Here is a 19,433-nt window from a genome sequence, read left to right on the forward strand (position 1 = left end):
ATCATTAGTGTTTTAATGAAAAAGAGAACACTACAAAAATAAACAAAAGACGACAGCAAACAGTTCTGTTAGGAAAACACACTAACAAAATACAATTACCCACAAAACCCAAAGGAAAAACATGCTCTTTATGTGTGACTCCCAATCAACAACAACGAACTTCAGCTGTGCCTGATTGGGAGCCACACACGGCCCAAAACACAGAAATACAAAAACCTAGAAAAAGAACATAGAACGCCCACCCAATGTAACACCCTGGCCTAACCAAAATAAAGAACAAAAAACCCCTCTCTATGGCCAGGGCATTACACCTGGAGTGTACCAAGTCTGGGGAAGAAGGGAAGACCAGGTGCTCTGTCAAGGGGTGGCCTTTCTGCTATGGCAGTGGCTTAGAAGTTTTACTGAGCTTCCCAACTCACCTCTTCTCCCTTACATTTGGTCTAGCCCTAGTCTGGACAGCATAACTCCAGCTCATACAGCACCTCCTCCTCCCTTTCCCTTACTACCTGTGTCTCAATAGTCTAAAGAGGTTCAACGCCTCTCCTACATCTCCACTGATATAAAAACAAAAAGGGTGAAAGCAATATGGTGGAGACAAAGAGAGGAAAACTTGTTAGGACTAATGAGATACACATTTCTTTCTACTCCTCCCCTCAGGTGCTGGTCAATATCTCCCCTCCCCTGTCAGGTGCTGGTCACCTCTACTTTCAGCTCCTCTTTTATGCTGTCATTTTTGTTCCCGTTCTCCGTCTCCACCTCCTCCTCTCCCTCCCTGGGTCCCGGTTCCTGTTTGTTCCGGAATACCTCGAATGAGAGGTAGTGGAACCTCTCATTGCGAGGTACGAAAGCTCTGATGGAGGTCTTGCCTCTCCAGCCACACAGCTCTATAGGACACTGAGGACCATCAGGGTTACTGAGGAGAGGGTTGGAGGGAGAAAGAGGGTGAATTCTCTGATAACAGTAAATAATACATGGACAGAGACAAAATGGATACTTACCTACTATCAGGCCGGTACTTTAGAACAATGCTGCCCATTTCTGTAGAAACAGAGAAACAGTGCATGAACACACACAAAGCCACCACCCTATGGAAAAACAAAAAGCACGACTGTACCAATCTTCTTGGCCTGTTGGTGAGCATCATCCTCCAGTTTGTTGAGGTACGGGTTCTCCTGAGTCAGTAGAATCTTGATGTCCTCAACACTGATTGTGATCATCCTGGAGCGGATGTAGTGGAACAGAGTATAGATACCCTGGAGGAGAGAGGGATGAGGAGGGAGAGAGAGGAATGAGTGCGTGTACGCATGTGTACTGCCGTATGTGCACGTGTGCATTTTCCATGTTATCTGAAAGTCTAGAATATTAATACATGTGTACCTACCTCCTGGGCAAGTCTGAAGGCACAGCCAAACTCCTCCTTGTCGCTGTTGTGAGACCACACCCCTGTGTTGATCACCTGCAAAACACACAAAATAATGAAATTACAATGCTTGAGAATAACATCCGTTTCAGCAACATATTTACAGATTGCTTCTGATTTCAATGTTTTGAATAATATTTTGGATTTAAAATAAGCCATTGCTTCTTACAATATTTTGTCACATATCATTGAGCCAGAACCGTGCTGAGTATTCTGCATGCATGTAAACACTGAACAAAACAAAAAATTAGTGCACTCCTTCCTGATATTGAGTTGCACCCCCTTTTGCCCTCAACAGCCTCAATTTGTCTGGGCATGGACTCTACAAGTTGTTGAAAGCATTCCACTGGGATGCTGGCCCATGTTGATTCCAATGCTTCCCACAGTTGTGTCAAGTTGGCTGAATGTCCTTTGGGTGGTGGACCATTCTTGATACACACAGGAAACCCAGCAGCGTTGCAGTTATTGACACACTGAAAACGGTGTGCTTTGCACCTACTACCATACCCCGTTCAAAGGCACTCAAATCTTATGTCTTGCCGCTTTGAATGGCACACGTACACAATCCATGTCTCAATTGTCTCAAGGCTTAAAAATCATTCTTTAAACCGTCTCCCCTTCATCTACACTGATTGAAATGGATAACAGATGTCATCAATAAGAGATCATAGCTTTCACTTGGATTCACCTGGTCAGTCTGTCATGGAAAGATCAGGTGTTCTTAATGTTTTGTACAATCAGTGTATATGCATGTCCCAATCAAAACAGTACCAATCAAAAGTTTGGACACCTACTTATTCAAGTGTTCTTTATTTTTACTATTTTTGATATTGTGAAGACATCAAAACTATGACATAACATATGGAATCATTTTTTTAAAGTGTTAAACAAATCAAAATACACTAGCGTTCAAAAGTTTGGAGTCACTTAGAAATGTCCTTGTTTTTGAAAGAAAAGCACTTTTTTTTTGTCCATTAACATAACATAAAATTGATCAGAAATACAGTGTAGGCATTGTTAATGTAATAGCCTTCCTTTCTCAGAACAAGAATAGACTGATGCGTTTCAGAAGAAAGTTCTTTGTTTCTGGCCATTTTGAGCCTGTTTTCAAACCCATAAATACCGATGCTCCAGATATTCAACTAGTCTAAAGGCCAGTTTTATTGCTTCTTTAAAATCAGCACAACAGTTTTCAGCTGTGCTAACATAATTGCAAAAGGGTTTTCTAATGATCAATTAGCCTTTTAAAATTATAAACTTGGATTAGCTAACACAACGTGCCATTGGAACACAGGAGTGATGGTTGCTGATAATGGGCCTCTGTACACCTTTGTAGATATTCCATTAAAATTCTGCCTTTTCCAGCTACAATAGTCATTTGCAACATTAACAATGTCTACACTGTATTTCTGATGAATTTGATGTTATTTTAATGGACAAAAAAAAATATTTCAAAAACAAGGACATTTCTAAATAACCCCAAACTTTTGAACGGTAGTGTATACGTTGTATTCTTCAAAGTAGCCACCCTTTCTTTGATGACAGCTTTGCACACTCTTGGCGTTCTCTCAACCAGGTTCACCTGGATTGCTTTTCCAACAGTCTTGAAGTTCCCACATATTCTGAGCACTTGTTGGCTGCTTTTCTTTCACACATCCCAAACCATCTCAATTGGGTTGAGGTCGAGTAATTGTGGAGGCCAGGTCATCTGATGCAGCACTCCATCACTCTCCTTGGTCAAATAGCCCTTACACAGCCTGGAGGTGTGTTGGGTCATTGTTCTGTTGAAAAACAAATGATAGCTCCAGCAGAATGCTGTGGTAGCCATGCTGATTAAGTGTGCCTTTGTAATGCTCGGGCGTCGTGGGTGAGGAATCAAACGCAGGAAGCAGCGAGTACAGGGTAGTGGCTTTTAATGGGCCAAGAGGCGAACAAACACAAGCCACCCCAAACAGCGATAAGCGCGCACACAAAACAAAGTGCCCCAAACACAGGGGAAAACACAGTCGGCGCAAAACCAATGCACAAGCGCAAACACAAGCATACAACAGAATAAACAATCCCGCACAAAGAGAAGGCGGGCCAGCTAATAATTATAGACCCGCTAATCACCCCTCACCCCCACTACGAACAGGTGCAAACAATCACAAAGGGGGGAAAACAAAAAGGGAATCAGTGGCAGCTAGTAGGCCGGTGACGACGACCGCCGAGCGCCACCCGAGCAGGAGGTGGCGCCACCTTCGGTGGGAATCGTGACAGTACCCCCTCCTGACGCGCGGCTCCTGCAGCGCACCGACACCGGCCTCGAGGACGACCCGGAGGGCGAGGCGCAGGGTGATCCGGATGGAGGCGATGGAAATCCCTCAACATGGATGGGTCCAAGACGTCCTCCGCCGGCACCCAGCACCTCTCCTCCAGACCGTACCTCTCCCAGTCTACGAGGTACTGCAGGCCCCTCACCCGGCATCTCGAGTCCAGAATGGCCCGTATGCTGTATGCCGGGGACCCCCCGATGTCCAGAGGGGGTGGAGGGACCTCCGGCACCTCATCTTCCTGCAGGGGACCAGCTACCACCGGCCTGAGGAGAGAAACATGAAACGAGGGGTTAATACGGTAATAGGAAGGGAGTTGCAAACGATAACACACATCGTTGATCCTCCTCAGGACTTTAACCCCTGGTCGGGCTCCGTCACGTATGCGGGACGGACATCCAACGGACATCCAGCGAAAAATCCTATCGCCATTAGCATAACGAAATGTAATATTTTTTTCAAATATAGGATTATGTTATATCGTTTTATAGATACACCTCTCCTGAATCGAACCACGTTGTCCGATTTCAAAAAGGCTTTACAGCAAAAGCAAAACATTAGATTATGTTAGAGGAGTATATGGTAAAAGTAGCCACATAGCCATTTTCCGACCAACCACATGCATCACAAATAACCAAAAAACAGCTAAATGCAGCACTAACCTTTGACAATCTTCATCAGATGACACTCCTAGGACATCATGTTACACAATACATGCATTCTTTTGTTCGATAAAGTTCATATTTATATATAAAAACAGCATTTTACATCGGCGCATGACGTTGACTAACTACACTGCTCAAAAAAATAAAGGGAACACTTAAACAACACAATGTAACTCCAAGTCAATCACAGTTCTGTGAAATCAAACTGTCCACTTAGGAAGCAACACTGATTGACAATACATTTCACATGCTGTTGTGCAAATGGAATAGACAACAGGTGGAAATTATAGGCAATTAGCAAGACACCCCCAATAAAGGAGTGGTTCTGCAGGTGGGGACCACAGACCACTTCTCAGTTCCTAGGCTTCCTGGCTGATGTTTTGGTCACTTTTGAATGCTGGCGGTGCTTTCACTCTAGTGGTAGCATGAGACGGAGTCTACAACCCACACAAGTGGCTCAGGTAGTGCAGCTCATCCAGGATGGCACATCAATGCGAGCTGTTGCAAGAAGGTTTGCTGTTTCTGTCAGCGTAGTGTCCAGAGCATGGAGGCGCTACCAGGAGACAGGCCAGTACATCAGAAGACGTGGAGGAGGCCGTAGGAGGGCAACAACCCAGCAGCAGGACCGCTACCTCCACCTTTGTGCAAGGAGGAGCAGGAGGAGCACTGCCAGAGCCCTGCAAAATGACCTCCAGCAGGCCACAAATGTGCATGTGTCTGCTCAAACGGTCAGAAACAGACTCCATGAGGGTGGTATGAGGGCCCCACGTCCACAGGTGGGGGTTGTGCTTACAGCCCAACACCGTGCAGAGAACACCAAGATTGGCAAATTCGCCACTGGCGCCCTGTGCTCTTCACAGATGAAAGCAGGTTCACACTGAGCATGTGACAGACGTGACAGAGTCTGGAGACGCAGTGGAGAACGTTCTGCTGCCTGCAACAGCCTCCAGCATGACCGGTTTGGCGGTGGGTCAGTCATGGTGTGGGGTGTCATTTCTTTGGGAGGCCGCACAGCCCTCCATGTGCTCGCCAGAGGTAGCCTGACTGCCATTAGGTACCGAGATGAGATCCTCAGACCCCTTGTGAGACCATATGCTGGTGCGGTTGGCTCTGAGTTCCTCCTAATGCAAGACAATGCTAGACCTCATATGGCTGGAGTGTGTCAGCAGTTCCTGCAAGAGGAAGGCATTGATGCTATGGACTGGCCCGCCCGTTCCCCAGACCTGAATCCAATTGAGCACATCTGTGACATCATGTCTCGCTCCATCCACCAACGCCACGTTGCACCACAGACTGTCCAGGAGTTGGCGGATGCTTTAGTCCAGGTCTGGGAGGAGATCCCTCAGGAGACCATCCGCCACCTCATCAGGAGCATGCCCAGGCGTTGTAGGGAGGTCATACAGGCACGTGGAGGCCACACACACTACTGAGCCTCATTTTGACTTGTTTTAAGGACATTACATCAAAGTTGGATCAGCCTGTAGTGTGGTTTTCCACTTTAATTTTGAGTGTGACTCCAAATCCAGACCTCCATGGGTTGATAAATTGGATTTCCATTGATTATTTTTGTGTCATTTTGTTGTCAGCACATTCAACTATGTAAAGAAAAAAGTATTTAATAAGATTATTTCTTTCATTCAGATCTAGGATGTGTTGTTTAAGTGTTCCCTTTATTTTTTTGAGCAGTATATTTTCCCTCAAATGCATCCGGTGAAACAGCGCTACAATTTACTAAATTACTATTCGAAAACATTTTTAAAATGTAATATTGTCATTCTAAGATTTATAGATGAATATCTCTTGAAAGCACCTGTAATGCCAGATTTAAAAATAACTTTACTGGGTAATCACACTTTGCAATAAAAGGGGATGCGATACTCAGAAAAATAGGCTACCGTTACAGGTCAGCGCCATGTTGGAACAATCGCATATCAAATCTACTCTTGTATATTATTGTCAATAATCCCTTACCTTTGATTATCTTCATCAGAAAGCACTTCCAGGGATCCCAGGTCTACAACAAATGTATTTTCGTTCGAAAAAGTTAATCCTTTACGTCCCAATAGCTTGTTCTTGTTAGCGCGTTCTGAAGGCTGCTCCAAAAGCTCCGTCGGCCGCGGGACTCCTCTTTCAATAAAATGCATTTTTTTTTCATTTAGGTTCGTTCAAACATGTCAAACGTTGTATAACATAAATCTTTAGGGCCTTTTTCAACCAGAGCTCCAATAACATTCAAGGGGGACGATTGCATTGTCTTTCAAAACGTTTCGAAAGGGGAGGGTAGCCAGGGGAGCCGGCGTCATAATGGTGATGGCCCTCCTCATGTGTCAGTTTTCACAGTAGAAGGCTCAGACCACTTTGTAAAGACTGGGGACATCTAGTGGAAGCAATAGGAAGTGCTCAATGAACCATTGCTCACGGTGTGATTTATAGGCAAAGTGATGAAGTTGAGTCCGCAATTCAGAATTCCACTTCCTGTTACAATCTGTCGCGGGGTTTTGACTGCCATATGAGTTCTGTTATAATCACAGACACCATTCAAACAGTTTTAGAAACGTTAGGGTGTTTTCTATCCACAAGTATGAATTATATGCATATCCTAGCTTCTGAGTTTGAGTAGGAGGCCGTTTAATATGGGCACGAATTTTTTTCAAAAATCGCTGTAGCGCCCCCTATCCTAGGCGACCGTCAAGAGGTTAAAGGGCCCCACACACTGCGGCCCCAGCTTCCGGCAGGGCACGTGGAGGGGCAGGTTCCGGGTCGAGAGCCAGACCCTGTCCCCCGGTACGAACACGGGTGCCTCACTGCGGTGGCGGTCAGCACTCCTCTTTTGCCGTCCACTGGCCTCCTTCAGGGATTCCTGGACGGCTCTCCAGGTCTCCTTGGAGCACTGTACCCAGTCCTCCACCGCAGTAGCCTCGGTCTGGCTCTGGTGCCATGGTGCCAGGACCGGCTGGTAACCCAAAACACACTGAAAGGGTGACATGTTAGTAGAGGAGTGACGAAGTGAGTTCTGGGCTAACTCCGCCCAAGGAATGTACCTCGCCCACTCCCCTGGCCGGTCCTGGCAATACGACCTCAGAAACCTGCCCACCTCCTGGTTTACCCTCTCCGCCTGCCCATTACTTTTGGCGTGATAACCGGAGGTCAAACTGACCGAGACCCCCAGCCGCTCCATAAACGCTTTCCAGACCCTGGATGTGAACTGGGAACCTCGATCAGAGACAATGTCCTCTGGCACCCCGTAGTGCCGGAAGACGGGGGTAAATAGGGCCTCCGCAGTCTGCAGGGCTGTAGGGAGACCGGGCAACGGGAGGAGACGGTAGGACTTTGAAAACCGATCCACAACCACAAGGATCGTAGTGCTCCCCTGAGACGGGGGAAGATCTGTCAAGAAGTTTACAGACAGGTGCGACCATGGCCGTTGTGGAACGGGGAGGGGCTGTAACTTCCCTCTCGGGAGATGCCTAGGAGCCTTACTCTGGGCGCACACCGAACAGGAAGAGACATAGAACCTCACGTCCTTAGCCAAGGTGGGCCACCAGTACTTCCCCCTGAGACTCCGCACTGTCCTCGCCACACCAGGATGACTCGAAGTGGGTAGCGTGTGCGCCCACCGAATCAATTGATCACGAACACCGAGCGGCACGTACATGCAACCCACAGGACACTGTGAAGGCGCAGGTTCCAATACTAACACCCGCTCGATGTCCGCGTCCACCTCCCATACCACCGGTGCAACCAGCCTAGACGCTGGAATGATGGGAGTTGGATCGATGGGCCGGTCCTCCGTGTCATAAAGACGGGACAGCGCGTCGGCCCTCGTGTTCAGGGAGCCTGGTCTATAGGAGATCGTAAACCTAAACCGGGCGAAGAACATGGCCCACCTTGCCTGACGCGGATTCAGTCTCCTAGCTGCCCGGATGTACTCCAGATTTCGATGGTCGGTCCAGATGAGAAAGAGGTGCTTAGCCCCCTCAAGCCAATGTCGCCACACCCTCAAGGCTTTTACCACCGCTAGCAACTCCCTGTCCCCCACATCATAGTTACGCTCCGCCGAACTGAGCTTCTTCGAAAAGAAAGCGCAGGGGCGGAGTTTCAGTGGCGTACCCGATAGCACGGCACCCACCCCAGCCTCGGATGCGTCCACCTCCACTATGAATGCTAGAGACGGGTCCGGGTGCGCCAACACGGGTGCTTCGGTGAACAGCACCTTCAACTTCTTGAAGGCTCCGTCCGCCTCCGTCGACCACCGCAAACGCACCGGCCCCCCCTTCAGCAGTGAGGTAATGGCTACCTGGCCAAAACCCCGGATAAACCTCCGGTGGTAATTGGCAAACCCTAAGAACCGCTGCACCTCCTTCACCGTGGTTGGAGTCGGCCAATTACTCACGGCCTTAACGCGGTCACACTCCATCACCACCCCCGTGGTGGAAATATGATAACCCAAGAAGGAAACGGCTCGTTTGGAAAACACACATTTCTCAGCCTTAACGTATAGGTCATGCTCCAGCAGTCTCCCAAGCACCTTGCGTACCAGGGACACAAATGCGCGGCGCGGGTGGCGGAATATATCAGAATATCATCGATATAAACAATCACGCCCTGCCTGTGCAGGTCCCTGAGAATCTCGTCTACAAAGGATTGAAAGACGGCTGGAGCATTCTTCAACCAATACGGCATGACGAGGTAGTCATAATGGCCCGATGTGGTACTAAATGCGGTTTTCCACTCGTCTCCATCCTTAATACGCACCAGGTTATACGCGCTCCTGAGATCCAGTTTTGTGAAGAATTTTTCTCTGTGAAATGATTCCACCGCCGTAGCAATGAGAGGTAGCGGGTAACTAAACCCCACCGTGATAGCATTTAGACCTCTGTAATCAATGCACGGACGCAGACCTCCCTCCTTCTTCTTCACAAAAAAGAAACTCGAGGAGGCGGGTGAGATGGAGGGCCGAATGTACCCCTGTCCTAGAGATTCTGTGACATATGTCTCCATAGCCACCGTCTACTCCTGTGACAAGGGGTACACGTGACTCTTGGGAAGCGCAGCGTTAACCTGGAGATCTATTGCACAATCCCCCTGTCGATGAGGTGGTAATTTGGTCGCCCTCTTTTTACAAAAAGCGATCGCCAAATCGGCGTATTCAGGGGGAATGCGCACGGTGGACACCTGGTCTGGACTCTCCACCGACGTGGCACCTATGGAAACTCCTAGACACCTCCCTGAACACTCCTCTGACCACCCCTGGAGAACCCCCTGTTTCCACGAAATCCGGGGATTGTGATCAGCCAGCCAGGGGACCCCCAGCACCACCGGAAACGCAGGCGAATCAATAAGAAAGAAACTAATCCGTTCCTTATGATTCCCCTGCGTCACCATGTCCAGTGGAACCGTAGACTCCCTGACTAGCCCTGACCCTAATGGCCGGCTATCTAGGGAGTGCACGGGGAAGGGGGAATCTATCGGCACTCGCGGAATGCCCAGCTTAATGGCGAGTCCGCGATCCATAAAGTTCCCAGCTGCGCCTTAATCGACTAGCGCCCTATGTTGGGAAGAGGGGAAAAAAAATTGAAAACAAAATGAATAAGAACACGTGACCAACAGGGGGTTCTGGGTGAATTTGGTGCTGACTCACCTGGGGTGACCGAGAAGTGTTCTGCCTGCCCTCTCGACTCCCAGACTGACTCCTCCAGCACCGGTCGGCCGTGTGTCCTCTCCGACCACAGCTGGTGCAGGAGGAGCCACCTCCTCCGGTGCCCCTTGGCACAGCCCCCCCCCCCCCACCTCCATAGGAGTAGGGGCGGGGGTGCACGGAGGTGGAACGGACAGGACCCTTTCCGAACGCCCGCAGGAAGCCAGCAGATGGTCCAGACGGATAGACATATCAATGAGCTCATCAATAGACAGAGCGGTGTCCCGACAGGCTAGCTCCCTGCGGACGTCCGCCCGGAGACTACACTGGTAATGGTCTATGAGGGCCCTGTCGTTCCACCCCGCCCCAGCAGCCAAGGTCCTGAACTCCAGCGCGAAGTCCTGCTCGCTCCTCGTCTCCTGCCTGAGGTGGAACAGCCGCTCACCCGCCGCTCTTCCTTCCGGAAGGTGGTCGAAGACGGCCCGAAAGCGGCGGGTGAACTCTGGGTAGTGGTCCCTCGCTGAGTCCGGACCATTCCAGACAGCATTGGCCCACTCCAGAGCTCGGCCCGTCAGGCAGGAAACGAGGACACTCACGCTCTCCTCTCCTGAGGGAGCAGGTCTGACGGTGGCCAGGTACAGCTCGAGCTGGAGCAGAAATCCCTAGCCCCCAGCCGCCGCTCCATCATACTCCCTCGGGAGAGCCAGACGAAGCGCGCCAGAGCTAGACGCAGTGGGAGGCAGAGGTGGCTGCGTCAGAGGAGCCGGAGGTGGAGAGAGGAGACCACTCCTCTCCCATCGGTCCATCCTCTCCATCATCTGATCCATCGCGGATCCGATTCGGTGGAGGACAGTTGTATGGTGGAGCACGCGTTCCTCCATCGAGGGAAGGGGGTTGGCCGCTGCTCCTGCTGACTCCATCGTCGTGGTGTGGGATTCTGTAATGCTCGGGCGTCGTGGGTGAGGAATCAAACACAGGAAGCAGCGAGTACAGGGTAGTGGCTTTTAATGGGCCAAGAGGCGAACAAACACAAGCCACCCCAAACAGCGATAAGCGCGCACACAAAACAAAGTGCCCCAAACACAGGGGAAAACACAGTCGGCGCAAAACCAACGCACAAGCGCAAACACAAGCATACAACAGAATAAACAATCCCGCACAAAGAGAAGGCGGGCCAGCTAATAATTATAGCCCCGCTAATCACCCCCACTACGAACAGGTGCAAACAATCACAAAAGGGGGGAAAACAAAAAGGGAATCAGTGGCAGCTAGTAGGCCGGTGACGACGACCGCCGAGCGCCACCCGAGCAGGAGGGGGCGCCACCCTCGGTGGGAATCGTGACAGCCTTGCATTCTAAATAAATCACTGAATGTCACCAGCAAAGCACCCCCACAGCAGAGGAATAAGGGAAGGGAGTGGTTATCTGACTGCTTGGAGGCACACACACACACAGCCACCTGTGCAGGTGCTGAGTGTACTAGGGGGATTTGGGATGAGAAGGGTCTTAGGGAAGTCTGGAGACAGGTCATAGCAACACACACACATTATGGAATAGATGAAGTCATCAATCAAAACCTGTACACTGAACAAAAATATAAAACGCAACATGTAAAGTGTTGGTCCCATGTTTCATGAGTTGAAATAAAAGACCCCATACATTTTCCACACGCATAAAAAGCTTATTTCGCTAACATTTTGTGCAAAAATATGTTTATATCCCTGTTAGCCTCTACAGCCAGTGTAATCCCGTGGCGCGATATTCAAATACCTTAGAAATGCTATTACTTCAATTTCTCAAACATATGACTATTTTACACCATTTTAAAGACAACACTCTCGTTAATCTAACCACACTGTCCAATTTCAAAAAGGCCTTACAACGAAAGCAAAACATTAGATTATGTCAGCAGAGTACCCAGCCAGAAATAATCAGACACCCATTTTTCAAGCTAGCATATAATGTCACATAAACCCAAACCACAGCTAAATGCAGCACTAACCTTTGATGATCTTCATCAGATGACAATCCTAGGACATTATGTTATACAATACATGCATGTTTTGTTCAATCAAGTTCATATTTATATCAAAAACCAGCTTTTTACATTAGCATGTGACTAGCATGTGACTAGCATTCCCACCGAACACTTCCGGTGAATTTACTAAATTACTCACGATAAACGTTCACAAAAAACATAACAATTATTTTAAGAATTATAGATACAGAACTCCTTTATGCACTCGCTATGTCCGATTTTAAAATAGCTTTTCGGTGAAAGCACATTTTGCAATATTCTGAGTAGATAGCCCAGCCTTCACAGGCTAGCTATTTTGACACCCACCAAGTGTGGTACTCACCAAACTCCGATTTACTATTAGAAAAGTTTGATTACCTTTGCTGTTCTTCGTCAGAATGCACTCCCAGGACTTCTACTTCAATAACAAATGTTGGTTTGGTTCCAAATAATCCATAGTTATATCCAAATAGCGGCGTTTTGTTCGTGCGTTCAAGACACTATCCGAAGGGTAAAGAAGGGTGACGGGCCCGACGTGTTTCGTGACAAAAAATGTCTAAATATTCCATTACCGTACTTCGAAGCATGTCAACCGCTGTTTAAAATCAATTTTTATGCTATTTTTCTCGTAAAAAAGCGATAATATTCCGACCGGGAGTCGTTGTTTTCGTTCAAAGAGAGAGAAAGTAAACATGGTGTCGGCTCGTGCACGCGCCTCCAGTCTCATTGTCCTCAGATCGACCACTATCCAAATGCGCTAATGTTTTTCAGCCATGGCCTGCAAAGCCACCATTCATCGTTCTGGCGCCTTCTGAGAGCCTATGGGAGTGTTAGAAAATGTCACGTTATGCCAGAGATCCCCTGTTTTGGTTAGAGATGATCAAGAAGGCCAAGAAGTAGTCAGAGAGAGCGCTTTCCTGTTTGGAATCTTCTCAGGTTTTGGCCTGCCAAATGAGTTCTGTTATACTCACAGACACCATTCAAACAGTTTTAGAAACTATAGGGTGTTTTCTATCCAAATCAAACAATTATATGCATATTCTAGTTACTGGGAAGGAGTAGTAACGGGTACGTTTTTTATCCGGCCGTGCAAATACTGCCCCTATCCCCAACAGGTTAGTGAGCATCTCTTTTGCCAAGAAAATCCATCCCCTGACAGGTGTGGCATATCAAGAAGCTGATTAAACAGCATGATCATTTTTTGTATTTTATTTCACCTTTATTTAACCAGGTAGGCTAGTTGAGAACAAGTTCTCATTTACAACTGCAACCTGGCCAAGATAAAGCAAAGTAGTGAGACAAAAACAACAACACAGAGTTACACATGGGATAAACAAACGCACAGTCAATAACACAATAGAAAAGTATATGCACAGTGTGTGCAATTGTAGATTAGGGAGGTAAGGAAATAAATACGCCATTGAGGTGAAATAATTACAATTTAGCATTAACACTGGAGTGATAGATGTGCAGATGATGGTGTGCAAATAGAGATACTGGGCTGCAAAAGAGAAGAAAAAAAACAATTTGGGGATGAGGTAGTTGGGTGATGATCAGCATGATCATTACACAGGTGAGCCTTGTGTTGGGGATAATAAAAGGCCACTAAAATGTGCAACTCTGTCACAACGCCACAAGATGTCTCAAGTATTGTGGGAGCGTAAAATTGGCATGCTGACTGTAGGAATGTCCACCAGAGCCGTTGCCAGAGAATGGAATGTTAATTTCTCTACCAACGTCATTTTGCGAATTTGGTAGTATGTCCAACCGACCTCACAACCACAGACCATGTGTAACCACGCCAGCCCAGGAACTCCACATCCTGCTTCTTCACCTGCGGGATCGTCTAAGACCAGCCACCCAGACAGCTAATGAAACTGTGGGTTGCGCCAAAAAAATCATTTCTGTATAAACTTTCAGAAACCGTCTCAGGAAAGTTAATCTGTGTCCTCGTCTTCCTCACCAGGGTCTTGACCTGACTGCAGTACGGCATTTTAACCGATGGCATGCTGGAGAAGTGTGCTCTTCACAGATGAATCCCGGTTTCGACTGTACCGGGCAGATGGCAGACAGCGTGTATGACGTTGTGTGGGCGAGTGGTTTGCTGATGTCAATGTTGTGAACAGAGTGCCCCATGGTGGTGGTGGGGTTATGGTATGGGCAGGCATAAGCTACAGACAATGAACACAATTGCATTTTATCTATGGCAATTTGAATGCACAGAGATAATGTGACGAGATCGTGAGGCCCGTTGTTGTGCCATTCATCCGCCGCCATCACCTCATGTTTCAGCATGATCCCATTTCGCAAGGATCTGTACACAATTCCTGGAAGCTGAAAAATGTCCCAGTTCTTCCATGGCCTGCATACCAGACAGGTAACCCATTGAGCATGTTTGGGATGTTCTGGATTGACGTGTACGACAACATGTTCCAGTTCCCTCCAATATCCAGCAACTTCGCACAGCCATTGAAGAAGAGTAGGACAACATTCCACAGCCTGATCAACTATGCAAAAGAGATGTCGTGCTGCATGAGGAAAAATGGTCACACAAGATACTGACTGGTTTTCTGATAACTTAAATAAAAAAAATTTAAGTAGGGGTGTGTATCTGTGACCAACAGATTCATATCTGTATTGCCCGTCATGTGAAACCATAGATTAGAGCCTAATCAATTTATTTCAATTGACTTATTTCCCTATATGAACATTAAATCTCTGAATAATCTTTGAAGCATGTTCCGTTTATATTTTTTTGTTCAGTGTACATTATTTTGTAATGGTAATACTATCTATGCTTGGTCAAAACAGTCTCCCCTCCATACAGGTAACGCTGATATCAAGCAGCTGCTTACATAGGTTGCAATCCGTCAGAGACCAAATACTCACTATGTTGAACTGTTTCTGTTTTTACTATAGTAAAAGGGGTCTTCTTTAAAATCATGCTGAAGTCTTCAACTTTTTATTGGGAGGCCTGGAGCAGAGAGCAGAGTCAGAATACACACACTGTTGGAAATTAACACCCGCCAAATGTGGGTAGATTGTCATTGGTAGGTAAGAATGTCTATTTCACCAGCCATGTTGGCGGATGGTCACACAGAGCATTTAAAAAAATCCAAAGCACACATGTAGAAATTGGTCGAATTGACAAGAAAGTGTGACTTTGTCCCTCGTGTTTCTTTGCCAGTTACATCGTTGTTCACATACTAGGTTGTTTTTCAATATTAGTTTGAGTTTGCTGCAACTGCCTTCTGCTAAGAAGACATTGCAGTCAGATTTTCCATCACAGGGGAGTGTCCAAATGACCACGGTAACGCCCTGTCCCTTAAAGGGGAAGCTGAACATTTGTATCACCTAATGATTGTGCTTGATTGAGTATGTATCACTCCCCAAAACGTTTATTCATGAACGTTTTGTAATTTCTTGTCATGAAAACACTCAAACATTGTAATTGTTCTCCTAGATGTATTTGTGTGCTTCTACATTTCTACTTAGGAACACATGTAGTCTTTGTAAAACATCATAAATATGCTGTATCACTCAGCATTTGTGGCAGGGCAGGCACTTTGTTGATGCTGATGTTCAGTTGTAGAACTGTTTCTGTTTTTACTATAGTATTTAAATGATTTATTTTAAGATGCATTGGTTAAGACGCAGGTCAAAACAATGAAATATAATTAAGCAATATACCCCATTACTTCTTATTAGTAATAATTTTGTTTTAGAAACATTAGAATGCATGCTCATTCGTTTTTGTGATTTTTAGAGTGATTATGGCGGGAAAAGTAGTTTGGCTGGTAAAAAATCTGTGGTTGGTACATTTTTTCCCCCACAATGAACACACTCTCCCTCCCTCATCTCACCCACACACACACGTTGGGTTCCTTGGTCTGATCGACTAGCTCTTTGGGCGAGTCCTCTCCTGCCTCCTCTCCTCCGTCTCCATCCACCAGCGGTCTCTCAAGGAGGGGAGTGCCCACTGGAGAGTCCTCTGGCTGGTGCACTGAGCTGGATGTCTGCTCCTTCCTCAACTGGAGAAAGGAATCAAAGTTCACTTTTGTGGGAACTTCTCTCTGGTGTATGAGGTACCGGACAGTGTTGCGTTCCATCTGAGATGTGCCTGTGTTAACAAGAAAACAAAGGTGTGAGGAGCGTGCGTGTCCATGTGTGTGTGTCTGTGTGGACTGTGCGCTTTTATGTGTATGTTCCTGGGCAAGTATGTGGGTGTGTACCTTGGGGAATGTTCTGTTCCAGGGCATGGGGGTTTTCTTGACCAGGACAGCTACAAAGAAGCCTCCAGTGTTCTGGTGATTGGGCAGGATCCTCATACTGAATACACACAGATACTGAGTGTGTATGTATATATTATATAGAGATAAATATGAGCCAAGAGCACCCTCTGCTGGTAGAAATCAAAACACAAACCAGCAACCCTTCACAGGGATTTGATAGTCTGTCTAGATTTTATTATTTATCTCATATTAGGATCAGATATGTATGCAGCTGTGTGGAAAGGTGAATATGCACCGCTGTAGCAAGGCCCACCCAATCTACCTACCTCATCTCCATATTGTTTTTATTTACTTTTCTGCTCATTTGCACACCAGTATCTCTACTTGCACATCATCTGCTCATTTATCAGTCCAGTGTTAATCTGCTAAATTGTGAATAACTTCGCTACTATGGCCTATTTATTGCCTTACCTCCTCACGCCATTTGCACACACTGTATATAGACTTTCTTTTTGTTCTATTTTGTTATTGACTGTACGCTTGTTTATTCCATGTGTAACTCTGTGTTGTTGTTTGTGTCGCACTGCTTTGCTGTATCTTATTTACAATGACGGCCTACCCCGGCCAAACCCAGACGACACTGGGCCAATTGTGCGCCGCCCTATAGGACTCCCAATCACGGCCAGATGTGATACAGCCTGGATTCTAACCAGGAACTGTAGTGACACCTCTTGCACTGAGATGCAGTGCCTTAGACGGCTGCACCACTCGGGAGTCCCAAATGTAAACCTATTAAACATTGTCTATTTCACTTGCTTTGGCAATGTAGACTAACAAAAGTTAAAAGAAACAAAAAGTATTAGAAATGAACAGTAAATCTGTGTGAGTGATGGAGCCCAGGCCTTGTGGGACCAGTCAGACTCAGCATTTGACCTGGGAGAGTTACTCTACCCACAGTCTCATTCTTGTAGTCACACTTGTTTCCCCTACTAAAAACAACCAAGCAGTAGCCTGCCCAGTATAGCAACCAATCATAGGACAGACAGGGTAGAACCATGAGGTTTATATAGCTCCAATATAGCTGACTGTCTAGATATCATGTCGAGTTCTGAGTCAAACACAAAACCCCCAGATTTTTTGTCTCCCCCCTGCCTTTATTTCTTCCCTACTTCTCTCTCAGCTAAGCTGAGCAGGTTAACTCTTTGTTAACCGGCAGGCGACATCACAGACGCTGCAGTCATAGAACAGTGTGTCCTTCTGTCCGTCCTCCATGTCTATCTGTAGTCAGGGAGGCATCGTGGTTCACCACCATGATACAGGGGCTGTTCAGTCTCTTAGCCTGGTGCACCAGCAAGTAGCAATGCTTGTTGTCCATGTCATTGGCTATTACATTTTTAGTTATTTAGCAGACACTCTTATCCAGAGCAACTTACAGTAGTGAATGCATACATTTCATGCCTTTTTTGTTGTTGTTGTATTGGCCCCCTGTGGGAATCTAACCCATAACCCTGGCGTTGCACACACCATGCTGGCGTTGCAAACACCATGCTCTACCAACTGAGCCACAGGGAAGACAATCACAAAGCCCTCCGCAAAGCAGAAGGTAGAGCAAAAGAGAGAGACGTTCAGGACTACAATGTGTTGTTAGTGTATTATTCCTTTTCAGAAAAGATACATTCAGCAACTTATGGCCTTTTCCTATAGGACAACGGTTCAGACACGGTTCAGACACTCCAATGGATCATATTTTTGCAATTTGTGCTTGTGTGACACACGTTACCAAGGAAGGGTATGTCCATATCAGAATGGAGCATCTCAATCAACTGGGCTGTCTTGGATCCAGGAGCAGCACGCATGTCCAGAATCTACCTACAGGAATACACACTGTTACACTATGATGTTCCCAGGTTTAGGGGGGTCAGAAATGGGAGCAGGCCTTTACCAGAGAGGCATCCAGTGTGTCGCTTACCTTGTGTTTTTGTTCAATCTTCAGCAGAGGAGGGATCATACTTACAGCCTCCTGTCTGCTGACGTTACCTGTAGAGGCCAAGGTCGAGACAGAAACACCACACTACATAAGGAAGCCATACAGCTAAGAAACTATCAAGATCCTATTCAATTAGTATTCTAATTCTATGCAAGAAACTAAGTAACTCAACCAGCAGCTCATCTATTGTCAGGTTAAGTTATGACATGACCATTAGGGCTGGTTTCCCCAGACACAGGTTCAGTTGTTGTGACATGAACATTAGGGCTGGTTTCCCCAGACACAGGTTCAGTTGTTATGACATGAACATTAGGGCTGGTTTCCCCAGACACAGGTTCAGTTGTTATGACATGAACATTAGGGCTGGTTTCCCCAGACACAGGTTCAGTTGTTGTGACATGAACATTAGGGCTGGTTTCCCCAGACACAGGTTCAGTTGTTATGACATGAACATTAGGGCTGGTTTCCCCAGACACAGGTTCAGTTGTTATGACATGAACATTAGGGCTGGTTTCCCCAGACACAGGTTCAGTTGTTATGACATGAACATTAGGGCTGGTTTCCCCAGACACAGGTTCAGTTGTTATGACATGAACATTAGGGCTGGTTTCCCCAGACACAGGTTCAGTTGTTATGACATGAACATTAGGGCTGGTTTCCCCAGACACAGGTTCAGTTGTTATGACATGAACATTAGGGCTGGTTTCCCCAGACACAGGTTCAGTTGTTATGACATGACCATTAGGGCTGGTTTCCCCAGACACAGGTTCAGTTGTTATGACATGAACATTAGGGCTGGTTTCCCCAGACACAGGTTCAGTTGTTATGACATGAACATTAGGGCTGGTTTCCCCAGACACAGGTTCAGTTGTTATGACATGAACATTAGGGCTGGTTTCCCCAGACACAGGTTCAGTTGTTATGACATGAACATTAGGGCTGGTTTCCCCAGACACAGGTTCAGTTGTTGTGACATGAACATTAGGGCTGGTTTCCCCAGACACAGGTTCAGTTGTTATGACATGAACATTATGGCTGGTTTCCCCAGACACAGGTTCAGTTGTTATGACATGAACATTAGGGCTGGTTTCCCCAGACACAGGTTCAGTTGTTATGACATGAACATTAGGGCTGGTTTCCCCAGACACAGGTTCAGTTATGAC

The 19,433-nt window shown here is 46.8% G+C and overlaps 1 protein-coding gene across 1 annotated transcript; it reads right to left on the bottom strand.

Moving 5' to 3' along the window:
- Nucleotides 1-253: 253 nt before the first annotated feature.
- Nucleotides 254-16,379, bottom strand: LOC106570340 (NOP2/Sun RNA methyltransferase 2). The gene is made up of 6 exons (XM_045693700.1): nt 16,284-16,379; nt 15,915-16,082; nt 1,382-1,456; nt 1,115-1,253; nt 999-1,038; nt 254-913 (listed from the first exon to the last, which is right to left on the bottom strand). Exons 1-6 carry the CDS (start codon nt 16,377-16,379, stop codon nt 685-687), a joined length of 747 nt encoding a protein of 248 aa, XP_045549656.1. The 3' UTR covers nt 254-684.
- Between the last annotated feature and the right edge of the window lie 3,054 nt (nt 16,380-19,433).

Source organism: Salmo salar, chromosome ssa14 (assembly GCF_905237065.1).
Source record: "Salmo salar chromosome ssa14, Ssal_v3.1, whole genome shotgun sequence".
NCBI classification, from domain to species: domain Eukaryota; kingdom Metazoa; phylum Chordata; class Actinopteri; order Salmoniformes; family Salmonidae; genus Salmo; species Salmo salar.